This window comes from Procambarus clarkii, chromosome 94 (assembly GCF_040958095.1).
Source record: "Procambarus clarkii isolate CNS0578487 chromosome 94, FALCON_Pclarkii_2.0, whole genome shotgun sequence".
Lineage (NCBI taxonomy): Eukaryota > Metazoa > Arthropoda > Malacostraca > Decapoda > Cambaridae > Procambarus > Procambarus clarkii.
The window spans coordinates 10,272,184-10,291,772 of NC_091243.1; the positions used below are offsets into that span (position 1 = coordinate 10,272,184).

A 19,589-nucleotide genomic window follows, 5' to 3' on the forward strand; every position below is an offset into this window, starting at 1 on the left:
ATGTGGGGTTGGTGAGACAGCTTTGTTATTTCACCAAATTATATTTATTTTGTGTTCAATAAAGATGCAGTGATGGGAATACAACTCATAGGACTAACTTTTGTTTTCTAGTTGGAGTTTAAATTGAAGAGTTCTGATGAAGAAGAGCGATATGGGTCGGTTTCCCTACTAGCACGCATGTTTTCAGAAAAGGATTCTACTCTGGCACTTAATCACAGACAGCTGTGGACAGCTTTTCTAGGAAGGTGAGTACTGGAGGAGGATGAGGGCATGTTATGAGAGGCTGAAAGATGCGAGTGATGAAAGATGTTTACATGTTGGTTTTGCTGATGTGGGGAAAAAAGTGGAAACAGAATGGCAGCAAAAGTAACAATGGACGAGGTAAATGCATCGGGGCAAAGGAAATTTCTCGACTTGAAAGGGGAGGTGAATCCCTAGCCAGTATTCCAGACCAGAAAACACAGTTCACTTGAAAAGTAGAAGTATTGTGGTAGCATTCTTTGATTTAAAGGTACAGGTACTCATGTTCCTGGGTGATGATAAGTTTGCTTTGTTAAGCTCACTGAATAAATTTTCTATATCATTATTCCTAGATGCTTCACATTTTGTTTCCATTTTATATCTGATTGTGTCTGGTGTTCTATATTCAGTTTAAGTTCTAGCTTTGTTTCATATCTAGGTAGGTGAACTTTATCACTTGAATAGCATGCTATTTTTTTGTTGCCCGGTATAAGACTACCGATACTCGTTTCTAGCTTCTCTAGCTAGTGCTATTATCTAGATGGGGTCAACAAAGTTGTCCAGGCAAGCAAATGAGCAGTTATTGAGCTCTCCTTTGCTGGTCACTTGTAGGCTGATTGAGTTTATCAATCCAGCCTACAGGTGGCCAGTTCTTCTCCTACATTGTTAATGAAGATGCAGAAATTTTTGACAAATTCACTTTTGTTTCTGCTGTCAAAATAACATCCTTCCTGACGGTATATAATCTATTGGCATGAAAGATGCTTACCTTAGGAAGCAATTGGAAAAAAAAAAACTGCTCAGAAAGGCTCTTTTCATATTGACTCAAATAATTATTATTACCTAACTTTATTAATATGGTATATAGAAAATATATTATATTTTCAGATTTAATGATATCAGCATAAAAATCCGTACCAAGTGTGTCCAGTACTCTATGCATTTTTTATTAAATCATCCGCTCCTGCGTAAAGACATCACAGACACGTTGAAGCTTAGACAACATGACTCAGAAGAGAGTGTGAGGTAAGTTGTCTTGTGTGATCTTTTAGAACATTCATTGATTATAGAATGTTACGTAATACAAATATATTAATACTTGCACTCTTGTCCAAGTAATGGCAATTATGCTTGTATTTAGAATAATTAGTTAAAAAAAGGAAGTATATCGCTAGTATTGGTTGGTTACAAAATAAAATGTAGGTTATTAATCTAATTTAGTATTTAATACAGTATTTATATTTAAGGTATGTCCTTAAACTAGTCTTTTTTTTATTCTTAACAGATATGAAGTTGTGATGGCTATTGTGACAACTGCAAAGAAAGACTTCAGCATAGTGTCTGATAGTGAAGATCTACTAAATTTTGTCAAAGAAAGAACTTTAGATAAAAAGGTCAGTTTGCTTAAATGATGTCAAATGGTTAGTGATTGCATGGGGTCTGTAATCCTTCAAAGCATTTCTTTCTCAGTAATGTAATGGGTAACTCTTTTTATTGATTCATTTTTTCTGTACGCTGCGCTAGTACTGCTGGGTTGCCTGCTCTGTTTTCTCCACGCGTGCATTTCCAGTTTGAATACAGTTTTCTCTTTGTATATGCTTTGAGGCAATTATTTTTCTTTCACTTGCATTAGCTTCCCAAGCTATAATATTGGGTCTGCCAAGCTTTGGGGAATTGCATCAGGCCACCGAGACCCACCCAAGACTACTGGGAGTCGGGACCAGAATCTGGTTTTCTCTACGAGGTGACGGGTGAGCTTGAACAGAGACCCATAAAAAAAATTATACTCAGTAGCTTGTAAGGAAATTAGTAACCCTGACAAAAATAATGAAAACAGTTGTTGCTGTGGGTGGCTAAATACCGGTCCATAATGTTTCTGACTACTACCAGATGGCAGCTCAAGTTACCAGGGGTCTCCTCAAGCCACCTGAAAAGATGTCCCTGACACTCTTAGAAAAGTAGGACACAGGGCAGGTATCAACCCGTTCTCACACTTTCGTACAGTCAATATTGACTTAGTGTGTCACATATGCACTTATTTAATAAGTCAATATTGACTGTACGAAAGTGCGAGAACGGGTTGTAGGTATAGGGAGCCACTGCATGGTCCACCTGAAAGAGGCATTTCATTCCATTGAACAAACTAATTCGTCTCTGTGTTGCTTGTGTTTCTTTTACACACGGGCTTGACTACACCCTTGTGTAAAGCTCTGGGAAGCTACCAAGGGCCCTTCAGTAGCTTCTTCACTTTGGAAAACTCGCTTTTCCTCGGAAAAGGGAGTTTCATTTCATTCAACACTTGATTTTGAATATTCATTGTTTAATGATAATTCATCAAATTATATTATTGGTGTAATGAAATGGTAAGCACTCTAGATGAACAATAACATATAAGAAGTATCTTTGGCTAAGTAACAATTTGATTGCTTTTAACAATGGCTCTTATTTTTTATTTACAGTTCAAAATTCGTAAAGAAGCCATGTGTGGTTTAGCCATGATTTACAAAAAACACCTCAATAGCCCAGATGTACCACCTGCCACGCGCCATGCTGTAACGTGGATCAAGGATAAGATTCTACACGGCTACTACATGACCAGCATGGATGACAGGTGAGGACGTCTGTGCAGGCTCACCTGCCACTAGTTTACTGTTTGTGACTAGTAATACAATTTGTACTCTAAATGAGCTATTTGTCAATATCATGCTAATATTTTAAGTTGTTCTGAACATGGGTGTGTTTTGTAGCTTTGTAATATCGCCACACTCATCTTATAGCTTTGTAATATTGCCACACTCATCTTATAGCTTTGTAATATTGCCACACTCATCTTATAGCTTTGTAATATTGCCACACTCATCTTATAGCTTTGTAATATTGCCACACTCATCTTATAGCTTTGTAATATTGCCACACTCATCTTATAGCTTTGTAATATTGCCACACTCATCTTATAGCTTTGTAATATTGCCACACTCATCTTATAGCTTTGTAATATTGCCACACTCATCTTATAGCTTTGTAATATTGCCGCTCTCATCTTATAGCTTTGTAATATTGCCACACTCGTCTTATAGCTTTGTAATATTGCCACACTCATCTTATAGCTTTGTAATATTGCCACACTCATCTTATAGCTTTGTAATATTGCCACACTCGTCTTATAGCTTTGTAATATTGCCACACTCATCTTATAGCTTTGTAATATTGCCACACTCGTCTTATAGCTTTGTAATATTGCCACACTCATCTTATAGCTTTGTAATATTGCCACACTCATCTTATAGCTTTGTAATATTGCCACACTCATCTTATAGCTTTGTAATATTGCCACACTCATCTTATAGCTTTGTAATATTGCCACACTCGTCTTATAGCTTTGTAATATTGCCACACTCATCTTATAGCTTTGTAATATTGCCACACTCATCTTATAGCTTTGTAATATTGCCACACTCATCTTATAGCTTTGTAATATTGCCACACACTATCAGTGTTAAACTTCCTTGTTTTGGCTTCCAGGAGGAAATATATAATATCCACCTCCTTACTTTATTATGTATTTCTTTAGCTTTCATTAAGTAAATAGTGTGGGGAAGAGATGAAGTGGACAGGACCATTCTTTTTTTTTTTTCCAAATGAAAGAAAGTAAAATAGGGGAAACAAAGGTGGAAGATAGACACGCAAATAAGGGAGAGATGAGAAAGTTTAGTACTTAAATTCAGGGCAGGCGATAGGGAAGTGGAAATGTATTGGGAGCAGAAGTGGCAAAAGCCATCTCCATCCACAGTTTGAAGAGCAAATATGTTGAGGCACTAGGACTGTGAGAAAGAAAAATGCACTTGGCACCAATAACTAGGAAGAAGTGTAAAAGAAATATTTTCACTCCCCTGGGATATTACTAGGTGAATATGTAGAATCAAAATTATGCCACAATATGTGCTCTTAAGGTTACTTTGTGGTGGTAATTTTACCACATAGAATAACAATTACAGACCCATGTATTTGATTATACATTCCTATTGGCTTTATCACTTCCTATCATTATCTATCCCCTTCACTCCAATCCCCACTTTCCTTGATTTTATCTTTGTTTTAATATTTATAAGAGAGAGAGAGTACTGTTGCAGGAAAGATCATACTTAACATAATTGAGGAACTAACACTTGCATAATAATGATTGACTTGCTTTCTTGCAGATTACTTGTGGAACGTCTCTTAAACACGTGTTTGGTGCCGTATCAGCTGCCGCCTGAGGACCGCATGAAGAAGCTCTTTTACCTGTATGCCTCCATTGATGACAATGCTACCAAAGCTTTCATTGAACTTCAGAAACACCAGCTAGCTGTGAGAAAAAATGTTGCCGAGCTTATTGAACTTCATCGGAAGTCTCAAGACGAGGAGCGAGACCGTGAGATTGCTTACCGACTGGGCCACCTCACCAAATTTCTTCCTGACCCTCTTAAAGTTCAGGAATTCCTTAGAAAGTTTTCTCAGCACCTTAATACAGATTCACAACTTCTGTCTCTTATGGAAACAGTTGTCAGTCATGACGTGTCGTGCAAAGACAGTGTAGATGCTGTGGTGAGTGTTTCTTAACAGTACTGCTGCCATTTTGAGTAAAGTACAATACGTATTCTTATCATTTCTGGACTTGGACTCCTTCAGTAGCTTTCCGGAACTTAGTGTAATAATAACATAACTGACTACTTGCCATCATATAATATTATTTTATGCTAGATCGCACGCTAAATGTTTTTTTTCTTGCACCACAGACACAGATCCTTAAAAAACTAGGCCAACCAGTGATGACCAACCTGTATTATAACACCATTAAGATGTTGCTGGAGCGTGTTTCTAGCGTAATGGTGGACCAAACGGCACTGGAGGCCCTTATAGGATTGGTGGAGGGGGCACTAAACGCTGACCCGACTGTACTCGACACGCTTAATCTAACTTCCGATATTGCCACAGAAAAAGGATTAAAGTTATTATTTGTAAGTTATGTCTTGGTTTTATAAATCTATGATTTAGTAATCTAGGAAGATAAATGAAGGCTCTTATTTAATATTTATTTTCAGTAATTTTTGCCCCCCTTGTAATGTATTATTAACTATATATTTACAGCTAGGGATTTTTCTTCTTCACATTCAGTAATGAATTTGTTATAAATGTGAGGCTTGAAGTGGAAGCTATATCAAGTTTGTTCTTTGATAAGAGGGCTATGGTCATATCAAAAGAAATAATCATTTATATACTATACAGTAGTTTGAAAACAAATTAAGAGAAAATATTATTAGTGTGTTGTTAGAATGTAGCTAGAGTAAGGAAAGCTTGATCACTACGAGATGTTCATGTTATTTAGAAAACTGGTCATTAATGTGTTAGTTTGTGTGTGTGTGTGCCAGGAAAACTTGTGAATTATTGTATTGAGATATTAATTAATATTTGATGGAATGAATTGTGTTTCACCAGTCGTCTTCTATTATGATTGATAATTGTTATCAATAATAATCTTCTGTGGGAAATATCCAGGATTTGATGTGGCCAACTTTTACCACGAGTAATGCCCAAATTTGCACACGCAGATACTTGTGTGGTAACCATTGGTTTAGGTATTGTGAAGTCTGCGAAGAATGGGTAGAATTTGTCATTAACCTTTGTTAGTCGGCTTCCCAGCTGCTGAATCACATTAAGAAAGATAACATTTAATTGTAACACTTCATTTATAGTAATATCCATCTTTGCATGTCTACCATAATGTAAGAATCATTGTGATTATCCCACAGGTAATGTAAAGGTTATAATAACTGAAGACTTATGCCTATACTGCAAGCATAAATATAGCATCTTGGTAAATTAAATATAATTTGTCTTGTGATGCACCCACAGGTGTTGTCGTTCGTATATCCTGCTCACTTTCTGCACGTAGACATCCTGACACGTCTCATCTCTCTCCTTAATGTGCCAAACTCCACCATCTCCCCACCAGTCCTCTCTGTTCTCACCTACATAGGCAAATATAAACCTATTGGTAAGTACGGTACTATAAAGAAGCATGTATGTTTTCTGTAAGAGACGTACGAAAATAAAGAAATAAGAACTTTTTTTTTAGACTAGAATGTGAATCAAATTCTAATTCAAAACAAGGCAGATGGCAACAATAAAGATGGCCACTGCCGTGGGAGAAGACAACACAGGAGAGTTTGATTTTGATGACAAAAATATTAAAATGATTAGTTTTCAGAACAGGTTGGTGAAGGTAGAAGACATTGTAAAATTTCATGAAGAAATAATTGCTAATTTGAGTAGTAAGGTGCAGAAGTAGACGAGCAGCCTTTGAGCCAGGATGCAGCTAGTCTAAGCAACAAATTAGCTGAACATTAAGGTGAAGTAAATAAATTATTGAAGGAAAATAAGTTCTGGTAAGATAAAGGAAGAGTCCTCGAAGTGGAAAATAAAGAATTCAGAAAAGCTAAAGAAAAAGTAAAATCAAATCTAAACACTAGCTCATAGGATAAGCTAGGCAAGGTTATTTATAAGGAAAATATTTGTCGTATAAAAAAATTGAGGTTACACCGGTTATTGACAAGTGTGAGGAGTACATGCAACAAATGTATGCACATGTCTGAAAATGAAGCATTTACAATGTTTCAATCCATCCTGGACCATTAACAAGTGTAATAAAAAGTTTGTGAAGAGAATGTCGGTTTATAAGGTAGGAGAGAGAGATGATTATTCTTTCATAGGAAAGAGAGACATATTTCTATTTTGATACCTATGACAGCTCATTAAACTGTATACAAGTGGAAAAAGAATGCCTATGTTATGAGATTTAAGTAATTCTTCCTCTATTAGTTAAGGGTTTACCTGTATAGCTGAGGAATATGTGAATATGGGTAATTCAAAAGAATAATGGTGTAGATAAGGTCACATTACTCAAAAGATATAATTTTATATACTGTATGTAATACCAATAGCTAGACAAAAAATTAAATCTCTAGTTTAAAAGAAAGTATATTTTTTATTGCAAATTACTTAACTTTGATAGTTGCAAGTGCCTCTTCATTATGTACTTCAGTATTTGATTTTCATATTAATAATGATCTTGATAGCAATGTGTTGATGAATTTTCCACCATGATTAAGTGTCAATTTTGCTTCCAGGGGAACTGTACCCGGATCTCGCATCAGTACTCATCCCAATTTGCCAGCGTTTTGCAGAATCGGGCACTGCAAAACAGGCTAAGCATGCAGTACGTTGCCTTCACACGAACTGTACCTCGGAATCAGATGAAGTTTTTGAAAGAATATTAGAGGTTTGTAAAAGAAGTGGTTGTTTAAATAGTCATACTACTCCTACTTGCATTAGTTGATTTTGTAAGATTATATAAACATTTTGACTCTTGTATGGGGTGTACTGGGGATCAATGTGTTATTGGTTTAAGGTTACAAATTACAAATTTAGCATTAATATTTACTATACGTATCATTAGTGCTGTATAAAATATCTAAATTATTTTTTTAATTTGTATAATGTATTTTTTCTTTGACAGAAAATCAAAGAACAGCTGACTTTTGATAGTACACACTTCAGAACATCAGTTGTATCCTTGGGACACATAGCCTTCAACATGCCTGATAAATTTCTCGTGCCAATCAAAAACGTTGTATCGAGAAAGGTTAGTATGACTTGATTTTGGAAACTTTGTTAGAAACAATTTTCTTCTTGTGTGTTATATTTGTCATCCTATATGTTTACATATATAGGATGTTTGTCTGGATCACAGACAAAGGATGTGTGGCTGAAGGATGACAGGTTACCAATGTGTCGCTTATTGACACTTCCAGAAAAGGGAGTTTCATTACATTCAACACAAAATCAACACTCAGTAGACACACATGAAAGGAAAGAAAAGGAAAGTAATGGTATTTTAGCCTCTCCTGGACCATTATCAAGTTGTAACCGAGACATAAAGTGAGGGCAGCTATTATAAGCCCAAAGAGTAGGTGAAAAGGAATGAGAAGAAATGCAGTGTAAATGGTTATTTGTTGCAATCAACATTTGATTTAGTTTATGTCCTGATCCTAAATGATATGGCACCTTGTGGATACATTTTGATCTACAATCAAAATATATCTAGTTATAAATTTATTCTTTCTAAATTGTATACAGTATTTATATAACTGATTAAGTTGATAAATCTTGAGACATCACTTTTCTTGAGCTGCCAAAAAACTATACTATAGGTTCAAAATTGTTACCCTGCTTAAGAGTCCCCATTTTTGTTTTGAGATTCGGACTCTTGGCATTTGCTTGCATGAATTCATCTTGAGTAATTTTGGAGTCACAATATTTTGCTTCATTGTTACTATATTTAAATGTAAGGGCCATTAAATATATTTTCAGGTTGTTAAGGAGTTGCTAATGAGAAACCAAACAAGTGTACACACACCTGGGCCAGCGACTAGAGACGATGTTGAGGAGTGGGTTGAAGAAGAGGAACTAACTGAAGAAACGGCTGTTAAAATGGAGGGAATCAAAATGATGGCACGGTGGCTACTAGGGCTCAAGTCTGATGTGATCTCGGCACAAAAGACTTTCCGTATGCTTAATGCCTTTATCCTTCACAAGGGTGACCTGCTAGAAACTGGTAAAATGCTGTAAGTACTTTTAATTAGACCATTTGGTAGTTGTTGTTGTTGTATTTCTCAGCAGGATTACCTCAGTTGCTTTTGATTTCAATAGCCTGATTCCACCCAAGGCATTGCTTATCCACCAGGCTTGCAATTTTGAGCCCTTTCACATTAACTTTGCAAATTGTGAAAATATTTTCTCTTGGGTACATTGTTATTGTGATTTCTTGTGCTGTACAAATTGTCTTGCCATATAGTCCAGGAGTGCCAGCTCAGTCTTGACTGTGACATAAAAAACACTTCCAGCTGATTAGTATGGACCACAAGCATAACCAATCATAGTTCTGTTAATTGTACCTGGATTGTACCTGGATGGGTTTCTGGGAGTTCTTATACTCCCTAAGCTTGGCCTGGAGCCATACTTGACTTGAGAGTTTAGTCCAACAGGCTGTTGCTTGGAGGGGCCCGCAGGCCTACATATCCTCCACAGCTTGGTTGGTTCCGACGCTGCATAATAACTATTTATTACTTGGCCAAAGCTAAGGGGAACTCAATCACTACACTTTACCGTTGTAGGGGAAGCTCAAGAACCTCACTTTGTTCTTGACTCCCCATCCAGCTCACATATCACAGCTTCTGCATATTCAGTAAGATATGTAGTTGCTGCTACTACTATCAGGGTAGCAGCAACACCTACACCAAGTCCACACACCTACAGCTCCTTACACTTAGAACTGACTAAGCATCAGCAGAAATGGCATTAGTGTTTCATAATTCTTGAAGCCTGCTTTCTGAGCTATCATAATCTTCTGCTCCTTAAAGGATGAGTGTAGACCCAGCATGTAACAAACAAACAAAACTAGGTGTATTCACTATTTCTGCAAAGTGGTGGTTGAAGGAATCTGAAGTTCTCAGAAGATGCTTGCAAGCAGGCCGGACCCTCAGCAACTTAAAAAGGCAGGACAGAGATGGGTAGTACAACCCATATCTCTAGGTAAACACAGCCTTCCACATACTTTTGCCTTTTGTCTTGAAACTAGATTTTCTCTGTTCCCATTCGAAACTTAATGTTTCTTGTGCAAGAGGCTTGGTTAATTTTGATGACACTTTTAAGTGATTTTTGTTTTTTTAATCATCAAGTATCCTTTGTTTAGCGGACTGTGCACTTGTTCTCTGACCATTGTTCACAGCAGTTGCCATATACCTGCTCAGACATGAATCCTGTATTTTTGGATTGAAGATTTGAGTGTGGTTGACCAAGGTACAGTTAACTGTTCTTTGATCATCGAGCAAATTCATCCTATTTAAAATCCTTAAGCTCTTCATCATCGTCTTCTTAGCCTTTAAAAAGTTTCCTGCATCCCACTCTTTTCTTCCTCTTTCCATTGCCACACGTATATTCTTCCCCGTCCCCACTCACATTTGTTCCCTTCCCTACTCAATATCTCTCGACTCATTCTTCTCTCCTTCACTCCCCACTCACATTCTTTCAATCTTCCCACTTGCATTCTTCTCCATTGTCTTTGACTTAGGATTTTGTTATTACTATGGGTGGTTCCAATTGTGAAATTTTTTATTTGTTGCCATTACAGGAGAGCAGAAATGGCTCACCTGAGACTGTCTGCAGGGGCTGCCATGCTGAAGATCTGTGAGCAGAAGGGTGTTGGCGACCAGTTTACCTCAGAGCAGTTTTACAACTTGTCCCTTCTTATGAATGTAAGAAATATAGATTAAAATGTAGATTTGCCTTGACAGTTTTTGTATAAAAATAAGTTGGGGTGATTAATATTGCATGTTAAAACTGAAGGAATAAATGGGATCCCTTACTCTGAACATTGAAAGGCTTGATACTCTTTCTAGCCATTGCCATGTTTTATTCTGACATAATGATCATAGACTATTAATTAGGAAGGCCCAATAGGGATATTATTGTTTTCACACTATTATGATACAGAGAAATACAAGGTTGAGAGTAGACTATTGATGATAATGATTTAATAAAAGAGCTTCATCAAATTTAACAGATTCACAGGGCTAGCTGCTGAAAGTGGGAAAACAGAATTTGGTCACTGTGCATTGGCACCAGAGAGGAGAGAGATTAATCTCTAATCCTCAAGTACTCCTTGTCCTCATAGTTAGCCATATTCGGTCCTGGCTCCTGTTAGGCAAGGCTGAGTCTCGGAGATCTGATGCAACTTCCTAAGACTTGGCTACTGAGGGGCCCCCATCAGGAATGGGTGTCATTATATTTAATGCTTGTTTTTTTCCCCCTCCACTTTCCTAGCTCACATCTCATATTTACAACTGCCAGTACACACCCAGACCTCTTATCTTTTAATAACTTAATACCTAATTAAACTTTTCAGGATGATTGCCCACAAGTTCGTGAAAGGTTTGCCATTAAGCTTCACAAGGGTCTGGCTCGAGGGATCCCACACAAGTGCCTGCCTCTTGATTTCATGGGGTTCTATGCCTTGGCTGGTCTGGAAACTGACCGGCAGTTGAAAGTAGCAGTCAAGCAGTATATGTTGGCTGATATTACCAAGAGAAGAGATTATATTAGATCAATCACCATGTCAGGCGGAAGTAAGTTTATACCTGTTGTAGAGAGAAGTCGCCATTGATAATTATGGTAATTATGTTTGGAAAATGTAATAAAGTGCACTAAGGTGTATAAATTGTAATAATGCTGCAAAGCATCAGTGCATTCTACCTTTACCTCTGGCTGTAGTTTGTTGAGATATTTGTGTTAAGTACTTTATTTTCAACAGGTGAAAAAGCATCTAGTCAGCTGCCACACATTATGCCAGACTACATGCTGGTGTTCGCTGTTCCTCTATTGGCTCACCAACCTGACTTCAAGGATCCTAACGACATAACCCAGTTGACACGAATACGCTCTTGTCTGTGGTATATTCTAGAACCTCTTATGACGAAAAATGATGTGTATTGCTTTGGATTTTATAAGGCTCTTATTGAACAGATGAAGAATCACAAGGATGCAGTAAAGCCAGAAGATGAAATAACTAATCAGGTTTGTAATATTTTATATATTTTCATTTCTATAGAGTGAATGATTAAGATTGTCTCTCTTGACAACTCGCAAATAACACTTTACACATAGTCGTTGAGTTATGTGAAACACTGCTGCAGTTGATTTGCAGGCATGTGATGGTGCCAGTACTTCATAATGTTGCCAAATATGGAATGTTATGTGAATGGATGTTTGTCATTTTGTATACTCATTTCCTGTGTTACTTTGAATACTGTATCTTAATCTTACCATCTCGATGAAGGTGTCGGTTTAATAAGATATTAAGAATGTAATAAGCCAATGTCTTAATCTCCCAAGGATAAAATCAACAGCCAGGCCTAGTCAAAAATACTCCCTGGTACAGATAGGACCTTATAAAATACCCCACCAATCGCAGATACACTGTGATTTAGTTGTGGATCTGCTAAATATTTTTCAGTAGCCACTAATATTTATTAAAAATTATAATTTAGGTAATTATTTGTTTAAAACTTGCATGTGTGTTTACTCATTTCCCTAAATATATTATCCTTTTCAGAAATTGTGGGCAGTATGTGATTTGGCAATGGGTCTAATTTTATCTAAAACAACGAGTTTTGAGATGAAGGACTTCCCATCTGACCCTCGGATACCCCCTATGTATTTCAAGAAGCATGAAGACCCCAACTTTGTTAATGGTAAGTCATTTTCATGAAATATCTCTATTTGGGATATATGTTTTGATTGTATTTAGGTTCAGGATGTTTCCATGCAATTCTTTGGAAATACTATTTGTCTTTGTACTGATTTGAAGCTTGAAACAGTTTTTTACGATGGTAAAATTAAGTTCGCGGTTATAATTAGGCAGTGTAGATAGTCCCCTGATGAACATTTGCAGAACAAAGTGAAACTTTAATCAGAGGTAACAAACAAACTTAACTTTCCTTTGTTTTTCATTGTAGTAAAGTCCTACCTACCGACTGAGCTACAGGTGACAGCACCCAAGGGCTCCACCAAGGTATTAACAGGAGTCGCAAAGAAAACTACAAACACCGTGATGATGGTAAAACCTGCGATACAGAATAAACAAAGGACCAGATGACAGAGTAGAGGTTAGTACTCTTAATGTATTGTCACCAATCCTTTGCTTGCTTTTACTTGCTGCTCTGCTGGTGGCACATGTTTACTTGTTGCCAGTCTCTTCTCTAATTGTTGGCTTGGGGGTTAGTAATGTAATAACCTATTGCATTCAGCTGTTCACTAAAGTGATGATCCATTATAGAGCAGGATCATATAATCAAGCAGGGTGAGAGATTTACCCCAGTGCCATTTAGAACTTTTCAAGCTGCCAGAATAACAGAATAACAATGTCCAGCCACAGAATAACAAGAGTTCATTCATAAAATCTTAAAAGGTCTCCATTGGCATCAAGGCTTCTGAAGTTTGATGCCAGGAAGTGCAAAGTAATGAAGATAGGTTGAAACTAGAGAGCACAAAAAGAAAGCTACATCATAAGAAGATAGTTGCCTAACTCTTATTTATCTTGAGGCTATCTTGAGATGATTTTGGGGCTTAGCGTTCCTGCGGCCCAGTCCTCGACCAGGCCTCCTTTTTGTTACACACACACCCCCAGGAAGCAGCCCGTACCAGCTGTCTAACTCCCAGGTACCTATTTACTGCTAGGTGAACATAGGCATCAGGGTAAAAGAAACTCTGTCCATTTGTCTCCGCCTCCACCGAGGATCGAACCCGGAACCTCAGACCTACGAATCCGAAGCGCTGTCCACTCGGCTGTCAGGCCTCTCAACTACAAGTAGCAGAACAAAAGAAATGATTGAAAACAGGCATAATACTGTACCAGCATTAACAGCAGAAGTGCATATAATTAGGCATAACAATTGCATGTAGGAAACTGATGCACATCAGAATGGCTTTCAGAAACTTAATCATGGACTCTTTCGAATACACTATCACAACTCTTATGTTAGGCCAATCTTAGAGATGCAACATACCATTTTGTTACTTGAAAAAGTTTGCTTATCACTTTCCTTATTGCTGGCGTCTTCATTCTCCAATCCCTCATTTCAGTCCAACTATCAAGAAACATTGCAAGTAGCAGGGCACTCCTGTTTCTCACAATTGCTAGACCACTATGGCATGACCTAATATATCATGGAAGACAAGCAAAATGCTGATGTAATATGTACAGATTTTGATAAGCTTTTGACATATGACCATGGTGTAATTGCACACAAAATATGCTCGAAAGGAATTACAGTACTGGCAAAGTAGGAAGATGGCTCTTTAATTTCCTAACAAAAATACCCTAAAGAGTAATTTTCAACAAAGTAAAATTTAAATCATCCACTGTGAAAAGCTCAATCCCCAAGGGTTCTGTGCTTGCTCCAGTATTTTTTTGTCATTTTTATATCGGTATAGACTAGAACACAGACTATAGTACCGTATCATTCTTTGCAGAAGACACTATGGTAAAAATGAAAATATCAAAATGAAAACCATATACAAGTGCAGTCAGTATCACACAGTGTCTGGGAAGATCTCGGACTGTAGGTTCGAATCCTCGTCACGACCCTTGTGGATTTGTTCATTTGATGCATCACGCAATTGTGATCTCTGTGTGTACGTCCATTTTTGGCCGTAGCGCATACGAGCGAAAAGCGACGTAATTTGTAAGAGGACAGGTTGCATAGAGACACCTCCTTTGGTGATTACCTGTGATGCCAAAGAAAGGCTTGAAAGGGCTATGAATTTTTATGAATATACCTCTTGTTGGTTGTTGTGGGTTTGAATAATTACCAATACTCCTAGCCTAATGATCCTGCAGAGGCAACCAGAAAGTTCATGATGGTACCAGTGCACAAGTAATACATGATCCTGTCCAGTGAACACAGCAGATCATTACTTTAGGGAACAGCGGACTTACTAGGTTAAGAAAGAGGTTTTTCATCTTCATTCAAAGCTTTACTTTTTCTGAATGTATGCAGAAAAAATTTGTATATCATAATTTGCCTGAAGATCCCCTGAAATAATAATTTTGTAAGGTATTTCATAACTGAAAACGTGTGATGTAGCATTTTCTATATAACCTTTGTAATAGTGACGGCTACTGACAACTGTGGCTTGGTAATTGATGAAAACATTTGAGGTACATTCTTACAGTGCTTGATGTACTTTTGCTTATGCTAGTAAATATTTTTCTACTTGAGTAAAACTTCTTATTATGACAATTGAATTAAGTTTTGTTTAAATTAGAGACACTTAATGCAATAAGTGCAACAATTTCCCGCATGTAGTTACAGCCTTAAAGGATTAATAGTGGTACATGGGTACTAATGCTTCTGGGTTTCATCCGTTGCAGACATAAACAGTTGATTGCCATGATAACTGTAGTCACCAGTATATGGCCTAGTAGAACCCAATGTAAATGTTAAGATAAACATTCATAACTATTCATCTTTAGGTGCAGTGGTGAAAGTTGTTTACTAATATATATGTCAATGACATATTGACAGTATACCTTGTGTTGTTGCCTTTCATGCTATCCAAGGATAATGTCACAACAAGCAGCAGCATAGATCTGCCAGTAATGAAGGAGGTCAAGGTAAAATAAATGTATTTTATACATATGTATATATATAATCGTTGAGTGGATAATCTACCATCCAGAAAGATGGCCTATATATAGATCCTCCTTCAACTTTTCCAGTTCTGAAGCATCCTCATATTTAATTTGTTGTAATAGCTTTGTATGCCATATAATTCCCTGCTCTTAAGCTCTTAATAGTTCTTGACATGTTTATGTACATATGGTACTTGGGAATTTTTCCTGGTAGTTGTTTTTATGGTTTTGTATTATTTGGCACGGTAAAATCTTCATACAGGTTTGTGGTAATCGTAATCTTTAATGGGAAAATCACCCTTAACTCGTATGACAGTAGGCATGCATCATGACATGAAAGATTGCCAACTTGTGATGAACAAAAACAATTTATTGATGATTAAGTTGAACCATTTGTTGCTTATATAAATGTCCCGCTCTCTCTTGGACAGGACTAGTTACAGTATAACAGGTTAACATTATATCTCATCACAGCAGACATCTTTCCAAATGTATTCATCATGTTATTCTGGGGTAAAGGGTGCTGAAGAGGACTGTATTCAGCCTTAAATTATCTCCAAAATTTCCATTCATCTAAACTAAAAATCCCAGCCTCCAAGCACTGCTTGGCATAGAGAGACTGCCAAGTAGCCTCTCTGATGCTAGTCTAGCAATTTACTACTCATTGCTAGTCTGGATTCTACCACAACCACCACAAGATAGATGTCAGCCCCTCATGTACTGCTCACTTAATATTTCTCCTGACTCAACATTATGAGCAACTGAGTGAAGAAAGATAAATTTTGTTGTGTAATATGTTCATGCTATTAGTGGGCAGTACCCCTAGATCTTTCTTTGTCAGTGTTCTTAGTATCTATTCACTTAGCTTGATCGATAGAGCTTTGGCCTCACGTGCTTGGGGTCAACAATTAGTCTCCTAGAGCCTAGGTGAATGGAATTTATTCACTTGATTTATAGGTTCAATACTCGTCTAATTGTGCTTACGGGGGTTGAGCTTCGGCTCTTTGGTTTTTCCTCTCGACGGTCATTCAACCTGTGTACAAATCTACATTTGAAACTGTGTATGGAGTGTCTCTGTTTCCACATTACTTCCTAGCATATTCCATTTAACTACCATGACACTGAAAAAGTTTTTTCTAAATTCTCTGTGGTTCATTTGAGTACTAAATTTCCACCAACGTCTCCTTGTGCCACCTGTGTTAAATCTTTATCTACTATATCAATCCTCATGAGAATCTTGTATGTAACCTAGCATATGCTGCTGCTCCTGTACTTGTCTTGATGTGTGCTTCGGGTGACAGGTTCAGTGTAATATTAAACCCCAGATCTTTCTCTCCCTGATTTCTTGAAGGAATTCATCTCCCAAATTGTCCAGTCTTAATCTTTCTCATAGTTTTAGCATCAAGAAACATTTAGAGGATTGATTCTATACCTTCTGGAAGATCATTTACATATATCAAGAGACAGGATAGGTCAAAGTACAGAACCCTGTGGGATTCCACTGGTGACAACTCCAATATGAGGTGCAGGCGATGAAGTCACAATAACGTGGCTGAAGTATGTTGACCAGACCACACACTAGAAATTGAAAGGACGACGACGTTTCGGTCCGTCCTGGACCATTCTCACAATCGACTTGAGAATGGTCCAGGACGGACCGAAACATCGTCGTCCCTTCAATTTCTAGTGTGTGGTCTGGTCTCCAATATGAGGTCTCACTCCTCTAAGTAACTCTGCTTTCTATTGCTTACGTACCTCCTTATCTACTAGAGCACCCTACAGTTACTCCTTGCCTGTTTCTCCAGCTTATGCACCACCCTTTTATGGGGTACTGTTATCTTGAGATGATCTTGAGGTTATCTTGAGATGATTTCGGGGCTTTTTAGTGTCCCCGCGGCCCGGTCCTAGACCAGACCTCCACCCCCAGGAAGCGGCCCGTGACAGCTGACTAACACCAAGGTACCTATTTTACTGCTAGGTAACAGGGGCATAGGGTGAAAGAAACTCTACCCATTGTTTCTCGCCGGCGCCTGGGATCGAACCCGGGACCACAGGATCACAGTCCAGCGTGCTGTCCGCTCGGCCGACCGGCTCCCTGTGTTAAAGGATTTTTGACATAAGAAAATGCAATCTGCCTACCCTTCTGTTTTTTTTTCTTAATCTTTGTCACCAGGTTGTAGAATTCTGTTAAATATTTGAGGCAAGGTCTGACATTCCTGAGCCCATGTTGATGTGTTATGAAGTTCCTTCTCTCCAGATGTGTTACTAGATTTTTTTCTCATGATCTCCATGTTGCATGGTATACAAGTTAGGAACACTGTCCTGTAGTTTAGTGTCTCTTGCCTGTTGCCCTTTTCGTATATTAGGACTATATTTGCTGTTTTCAATATTTCTGGTAGGTGTCTTTTTTCCAGTGATTTCCTATACACCATGGAGAGTGGCAAGCAAACTGCTTCTACACTAAAAATGTGTCCATGGTGAGATTCCATCAGGTCCAGCAGCTGTTCTCATATCCAGATCCAGCAGATACCTCCTAACCTCGTCTCTGCTTATTTTGAAACCTTCCAGTGCTGCCTGGTTTATTACCAGCAGCACTGGAATATCTTAGTTTGGGGGACTTCTCTTTGTTCTGTTGCGAAAGCCTCTGTGACCTTTTGTTTTTGAGGTTGCCGGTTTCAGGAATTCCTCTTTGTCAATTTGGTTGATTCCTGTTACTTTGTAAGTGGTGATCATATTGCCCCTTTTTCTGCTGTCTTCAGACAATTCTCTTCCATTTTCTTCTATTTTCTTTTACACACGTGCACGTACATGTACGTGTATGTGTGTGTGTAATTTGGTAAAAATTACCAAACATCCTTCCAATACCCAAGGAATATAACGCTATTTATAACACTGGGTTTATGTATTGTTATAACTACTATAGCAGTGTTACATACTAGTTTATGTAGCACTACTATTTATATAGCTATGAGGTTTTTTGTTATTTCACTTAACGTCATTTCAGTTATAGTTACAATTTTCAGGCACCTAACCCTGACAATAAATAAAGTAAGATTGCATAATGTGGTTGTAAGTTATATTCATTTAAGTAAAATTCCCTTTTTAGGAAAGCAGCTAGCCTACTATAATATCTTATTCACAGGATGATGATTCTATGATGGATGATGATTCAAGCAATATCAACAATACTCGAAAACGAGGTCGTGGTGGCTTTCACTTGGAGGATGAATTAGACACTGATGACAGTACAACACTGAGCAGTGTGTTGCCACCGCCTACAGTTGCCTCTGCATCTTCAACGGGACCAGCAAGCAAAAGAGGACGTATTGGGGGAGCCATCGATGCCGCCTCCAATAGGATATCTAGGTGAGGTTGGCTTGAATTACCGACTGTATTTTATCATTTTGATTAAATGTAAATATTAAAAAACATTATAAGCTGATGTTTAGTGGACAGTATTTGTTTACCTTCCTCATCTTTTTGTTACAAATTTCCTAGAAATTATATTTTTTACTTATTGAACTGTAAATATCTATGCAAATACCCCACTCTCCCAAGAATGAAACAAAAAGTTTACTAGCAAGATGAAAAATATTGAAGCTAAAATTATAAACATTCTACTGTCTTATGGGCACTGTGTAAACTCATAGCAAAATTTAAAAAACTAAATATTTATTTTATGCAAAATATATAACAAAAACCATCTCAAATATTTGTCCACTGCTTAGGGAAAATGGAACATTCATTGACAATAACTTAGAAATTTATAAAATGCTTTGGACATGATGTGACTGGTGATCAGTGAACCACCAAGTACATTGAAGAGTGACAACCCAAAATAATTCTTCATGAACATTAGTCTTTCTAACCTCATTGGACTCTGCCTTAGGGTCAGACTTGGGAAATTCTATATTCATCAATAATTACACAATGTCTTTCATACACCATAATTATTGTAATGAGATGGAGCTGTACTGTAGGTGATTTGACTACAGACTGACGTTGTCTTAAGTTCCTTTAGGTACTCTGAGGGAAGGAACGGTATACACACAATGTGGTT

The 19,589-nt window shown here is 37.5% G+C and overlaps 1 protein-coding gene across 1 annotated transcript in view; it reads left to right on the forward strand.

Moving 5' to 3' along the window:
- Positions 1–19,589, forward strand: part of pds5 (cohesin associated factor B pds5) — a 33,591-nt gene that overhangs the window by 12,245 nt on the left and 1,757 nt on the right. The window contains 18 exon segments of the mRNA XM_069320020.1: positions 112–245; positions 1,129–1,266; positions 1,526–1,634; positions 2,700–2,851; positions 4,440–4,824; positions 5,016–5,237; positions 6,133–6,274; positions 7,407–7,558; positions 7,796–7,921; positions 8,650–8,903; positions 10,469–10,592; positions 11,243–11,462; positions 11,648–11,910; positions 12,449–12,587; positions 12,852–12,982; positions 12,984–13,001; positions 15,458–15,511; positions 18,672–18,895. Of these exon segments, the coding sequence (XP_069176121.1) occupies positions 112–245; positions 1,129–1,266; positions 1,526–1,634; positions 2,700–2,851; positions 4,440–4,824; positions 5,016–5,237; positions 6,133–6,274; positions 7,407–7,558; positions 7,796–7,921; positions 8,650–8,903; positions 10,469–10,592; positions 11,243–11,462; positions 11,648–11,910; positions 12,449–12,587; positions 12,852–12,982; positions 12,984–13,001; positions 15,458–15,511; positions 18,672–18,895 (2,987 nt within the window).